General features: G+C 24.8%; 1 protein-coding gene across 1 annotated transcript; it reads left to right on the top strand.

Annotated features, from left to right (window-relative positions):
* Positions 1-2,214: 2,214 nt before the first annotated feature.
* Positions 2,215-5,114, top strand: LOC113556026 (zinc finger protein 586-like). The gene is made up of 3 exons (XM_026960726.1): positions 2,215-2,453; positions 2,555-2,601; positions 4,195-5,114. Exons 2-3 carry the CDS (start codon positions 2,558-2,560, stop codon positions 4,862-4,864), a joined length of 714 nt encoding a protein of 237 aa, XP_026816527.1. The 5' UTR covers positions 2,215-2,453; positions 2,555-2,557; the 3' UTR covers positions 4,865-5,114.
* The last annotated feature ends 744 nt before the right edge of the window (positions 5,115-5,858 follow it).

Below are 5,858 nucleotides of genomic sequence, written 5' to 3'. Positions count from 1 at the left end.
CCTAAGTTTAACTTTGTTATTGATTTTTTTAAATTGTTTTGCTAATAAATACTTAATTTTTATATTTTAAATAGATTACTTGTTTTTTTCATAAAATTTTGTAGACATTTTTACTTATGATGTCAGTTTAATTTAAAGTTACTATTTTTACTGTTTTCATATATTGATTATTCATAAAAATAAAAAATGTTGTTTTATTTGTTACATTTAGTTTTTAAAGTATCAACAAATAAATTTAATCTTAATTAATTATACACATTTTTAAATTATCGAGATTTATGAGTTTCGTAGGCTCAGACAAAACGCTTGAAAATTTAATACAAGATCCACATACATCGCTGTATTTATTAGTTTTTGAAATATTTAAAATATATAGACACGATTTATTTTTATAAGCATTTTAAATTAGAATGTAGACAAAATGTGTTATTTGTCTTATAGTTAAAATATTATTAAGTGAATACTGATATCTGATGATCTTGATAGGTGTCGGCGAAATGGGAATTTGCCAAATTTTTACTCCGATTTGCATTGACGGATTTTTGATATTATTTCATAAAATGGTTTATTGCTTATACAAATATATAACGTATTTTTGAAATTGTAATAGAATAATAATTTTTTAAACCATGGAATTTCATACTTATTGTAGTAGTGCCTAGTAAAAATTTTGTAGCATTTGCTTAATAATATATAAACATAACAAAAAATTATAGAGCATCTTCTTTAACAACATATAAACATTATAATCATAAAAAAAATTATACATGGTTTTGTATGATTCAAGTTACTTTCGTTTTAACACTAAAAAATAAAATCATTCTTAAAAAATTAGATTACGAATATAATATTAGAAAAATAAAATAAAAATTGAATATTTGGAAAGAATATTGAACAAAACCTTGATCAAAAGCGTAATATTCAAAAACGTTTAGAAACATTAAACAAAAACTGTCATATAGACATGAATGTTACAAAAAATTCATCACAAATGTAATGCAATCAATAAAATTTAAAAAGTTAAAAAAATAATTAAAATAGTTTTTTTGTGTGAGCAATAGTTTTCAAGTATTCATCTAGTGTCCGTAGAGTTAAGCCACCACTTTTATATAATTTGTCTTGAATGTTTCCGTATGTTTTTTTTTATGTAAAAGATCAGTTAATTTATTAGTAAACAATTACTAAGCGATATAGTTTATTTAGTATAGTCTACTATTTACTAATAATATTAGGGAGATTTAAAATATATAATATTTTTATATAAAAAATTAAAAAGACACGTATTTTGGTATTTTCTTTGCGTCATAATTTAATTTTCAAAATATCTTTAGGTATAATTCTTTTAAATTATCCTATTTTATGTAATTATTGATGTTTTTGTATATAGAGATTATCCTATTATATTTATTAATTATTTTGTACAATAAAATAATAATAATCTGTGATAATAATGAAGTTTTTATTTTTGTAATTGATTTATGATTAATGTACCTACTCTAAATATCAACGAAAAAATAATTACACACATTATATACATACATTTCTACTTGATTAAGTAATATTTTTAAGTAATATGACTTTAATAGTCAAAATTTTCAGTTCAGTTCAAATAGTTGAATTACAATTTTGGATGAACAAAAAAATTTAAGTACAGGAAATAGGTGCTTATAATTTCATGTAACTATAACTGGATGTCTAGATACGATTTGTAAAATTTAAAATAATAGCTAAATATATTATTATTTATATATATATATGGGTGTTATTAAAACCTGTCCAAAAGAATAACGAAAAATAATGAATAATTACACACTTAGCGTATTATTAAGTATTATTCAATAATAATTATAACTATAAATAATAACACATCGGTATTTAATAAACAAGCGGTAAATCAGTTAGGTATAATAAAAAAATAATAGCATGAAAAAATAATAACACACACGCCCACATGCGTTTTTAATACGCCGCCGTAAATTTTATACTTCGGGTGACGTCAATAGACGTGGTGTGGGTCGATCGAAATATTTAGGGGACTACCTATGTAGCAACCAGCTGTGTATAATCTATAAACTTTGCGACGGCAGGGCCGACAGTAACAGTTTCGACTCCAAGGAAATGGTTGTTTATCCATGAAAAAATACAATGCATTTTATTATGTGTTTATCGTCTATAGCGTGTGTTTTACGGACCGTCGTCGTTCGCCTTCTGTCTTTAGCCTTTTAGCGACGTTTTGGCATTGGCATATCATACTTATTTTGTGTATACATTACAGATCGATTTGTTTTAAGTATCTTGTCAAGTGATTTCACAGTTGTCGTTCACGAATCTCATTACGATTGACGAAATATACAATAGGTAGATACGCAGTAAAATACCTATCATTTTAAAGGTGTACAGAGTGTGGACTTGTCAATAGTGATAACTATATATGCAGAGCAGCATATTGGATTGTGAGTATGAGGATTTTTTCGAAAATACATCACATAGATAATATACCTAATCGTGGATTATTTTGTAACATTGTTTTTTTTTTATTTTATTACTATTTTAGAAAATGGAGAAATCATCCAATGAAAGGATTCATACGTGTATACATGAGTAAGTAATCGTTGAATTATATGTTTTTAGTTTACACGTCTTAACGTATCAAATAAATTCTTACCAAGTACCTAGATCTAAATGTATAACACTAGATTCAGCATGTAATTTTCAATATTATTAACTACACATTAAGTTAATTTTGTTGGTTTTATTAGAATTTGTATAATCATAAGCTTTATTGATTATATTATATTAATACTATTCATATGTAAAAAGATTATTTTACTTTTAATCAAAGTTTACAGGGATACCTAGTGTATTATAAATATAACACTTCTTTAATTTATTATAAATACTATATGTATATATGCATAAAGATTGAAGAAGAAGTTAAGTGGAATATGTTGTGTAGACTATAACAAACTGTATAGTATACTGTTATAAAAATTCATTTTGTAAGTGTATTTGTAAGACTTTGAGTGGTGTTACGACCTGTCTCTGAATGTCATAATTATCCCTTATATAAATTGATTTGAAATAAAGTTGTAGTTATGGTGGTGATGACTCCATTGACACAAAGAGCCTCGTATCACTATTATTATTCTCGTCGTACCTAATGATTTCTGTCTTCGAGAGTTGACTTTTCTACGAATTAAGCGACTTGTGATCATATTTAAATTTTTGAATTAAATATATATGTATGTATATTGTTTTATCGATATCCGTCCTGGCCTTTACATGCTTGTGTTGTTAATGTATAATCTGGAACATGTGTCACCAAATAATATAATCATAATATAAGAGTTTCTATAGTTATAGCCATGGGCTCGTAACAATACTATTCTTAGCTTTAAATTTGATAATTATTAGTAAATTTACTCTCATATTAAAGTTAACATCACAAAATGTGTTCTACTGAACACAAATTTGCTATTATGTACGTTAGTAAAACATAGACAAATGCATTAGGAATTTTTTTTATAAATATTAATAATCCTAATGGTTATAAAAAAGTTAAAACCACAAAAATGTAGCAAATTCTTTTGCAGTTTAAAATGTATAAAATGTGCAATTTTTAATTTTAAAAATTCAAAAACATTAATTGTAGGAACATATTATAACTTATATGTTTATTGTTTATTATTTTATTTTATACAATACATTATTTTCCAATGCAATGTTTTTGGTAAAAGTTAATTATATCAATTGTATTATTAATAGGCACAATAAATCTATGTAAATTTCAATTTGTAATTAAGTAATAGTCATGAAAATTTAAACAATTTTCTAAGTTAAATTCAAGTATCCATCACTAAAATAGCCTCAACACAAAGATACTAAGTTTAGGTAAACACTTAATAATTTTGTAATAAATACATCTAGGTAATCATGAGAATTTTAACAATTTTCTAAATTAAATTCAAGTATCAAGCCCTAATATAACCTTAACACAAAGGTACCAAATTTATCTCATTATAACCAGTAAAATTAAGAGCATTGATGATTTTAAATGGGAAAAACATAACAGTGTTATTTAATTGAATACTCATACTATATTTAAAATGCTATTGTATTGAATCCTTCATTGTTTATATTTTAACCATATTAATTAGGTACCTATTATTATTGTTATTTTTATTTACATTTTAGAAATACAACAGCAATTACTACGGGGTCAGTGGAGGAATATAGGGATATTAAAATTGAAGATACCAATTTAAATGAAGTAAATTCAGAGCAGGGGAATATAGTAAATGTAGCTGAACATGTAGATAGATGCACTGAAAGTGTATATTCAAGTTCTGCAGAAATGCAGTCATTACCTATAAGCAATTCAACATCAAATGTGTGTGTAAACTACATGAACTTAAGAACAACCGAGATCTCAGCACAAAATTCCTGTTATATTGATAATTCAATAAAATTAGTAAAGACTGTATCAAACAATTCATCACAAGAATGTTGTTCAACTAGTAAATCCAATAGTACAATATTTTTACAAAAATGCAAACCATTCAAGTGTGTAGATTGCATATTTTCCACAAAGTCTGAAACTAAATTTATAAATCATAGTTATGTTTGTGAGGGCAACTCACTGAGTAGTTCTAATCTCGATCAATCTAAATGTATACAGAACCCAAGTTTAATCAAAAAATATAATTGTAAATATTGCAAAAATAGATTTAGTACAAGTCAAAAATTATATATTCATTACAAACAGCATGAACAAAATTTAAAATGTATTAAGTGTAATAAAAGGTTTTTACTAAAGAAAAGCTTTGAAAAACATTTACTACAACATGATATAAATATTATTTAATATCAGATGAAATATCTAATAACACTTTATTTTAATGAAAGCAATACACTACACAATTAATGAGCAATGAATCAATAAAACACACAATCCTCTCTAAAAAATAATATTTATGTTACTATAATATTATTCCAATAATTATTATAAATCAAGACAATCCCTAATTCCACATAAGACAGCATCTTTATTAGAAGCCAAAATCAAAAACTATTGAATGCAATCAGTGTTATGTAGTAATAAAAAAATGTAATTTCCTTTATCATATTAAACTTGAATATTTTAGTTTAAAACACATGAAATATTAATATTGTCCAATGGATTTAAAGTATTATTCCTAATTTAAATTACAGTAGAACCTCGATTAACCGTCAGTCTCGGGACCAGAGCTTTGACGGATAATCAAAAGACGGTTAAGCAAGCAACAACATTTTTTTTAAACATACATACATATTATTTATTAATATTTTTTAGTAATTATGATATACTTAAAATATTTGCAATCAAAGAGACTAAAAACGCGAACGGTCAAACGAACAAACACACGTGTAATATAGAACTCACTGAGTTTTCAAAAACAAAATGTAATCACTATCGCAATCAACTATTCTTATCTCACCCATAAAAAATATATAAATGTATATATACATATGTACCCTATCATTTATTTAGTAGATATTGCCAGAAAGTTTCGGATTATACATATTATTTACTGCAACGCGTAAGTAGCCCGTGCAAGAGTGGCCTGACGGTTAACCGAGAAAGACGGTTAATCGAGGTTTTTTTATACATAGGTTAGAATATATTAAAATGAAGTATTAAGTAATACTTGCTTTGTGTACTTTTAAATTGTAATTAATTTTAAAACTATAATTATTTAAAATAGTTAAGGTACATCTAATTCTAGTATTATTGTTGACATATAAATAATTTATATCTACTTATGCTTTCTCCTTATTCTCTTTTAATGAGATTATAATTTATTAGATAATTAATTATT

Source organism: Rhopalosiphum maidis, chromosome 3, assembly GCF_003676215.2.
Source record: "Rhopalosiphum maidis isolate BTI-1 chromosome 3, ASM367621v3, whole genome shotgun sequence".
In the NCBI taxonomy this organism is placed as follows: domain Eukaryota; kingdom Metazoa; phylum Arthropoda; class Insecta; order Hemiptera; family Aphididae; genus Rhopalosiphum; species Rhopalosiphum maidis.
Note: the sequence above shows the minus strand (reverse complement) of the source record. Positions and strands in the feature narration are given on the sequence as shown.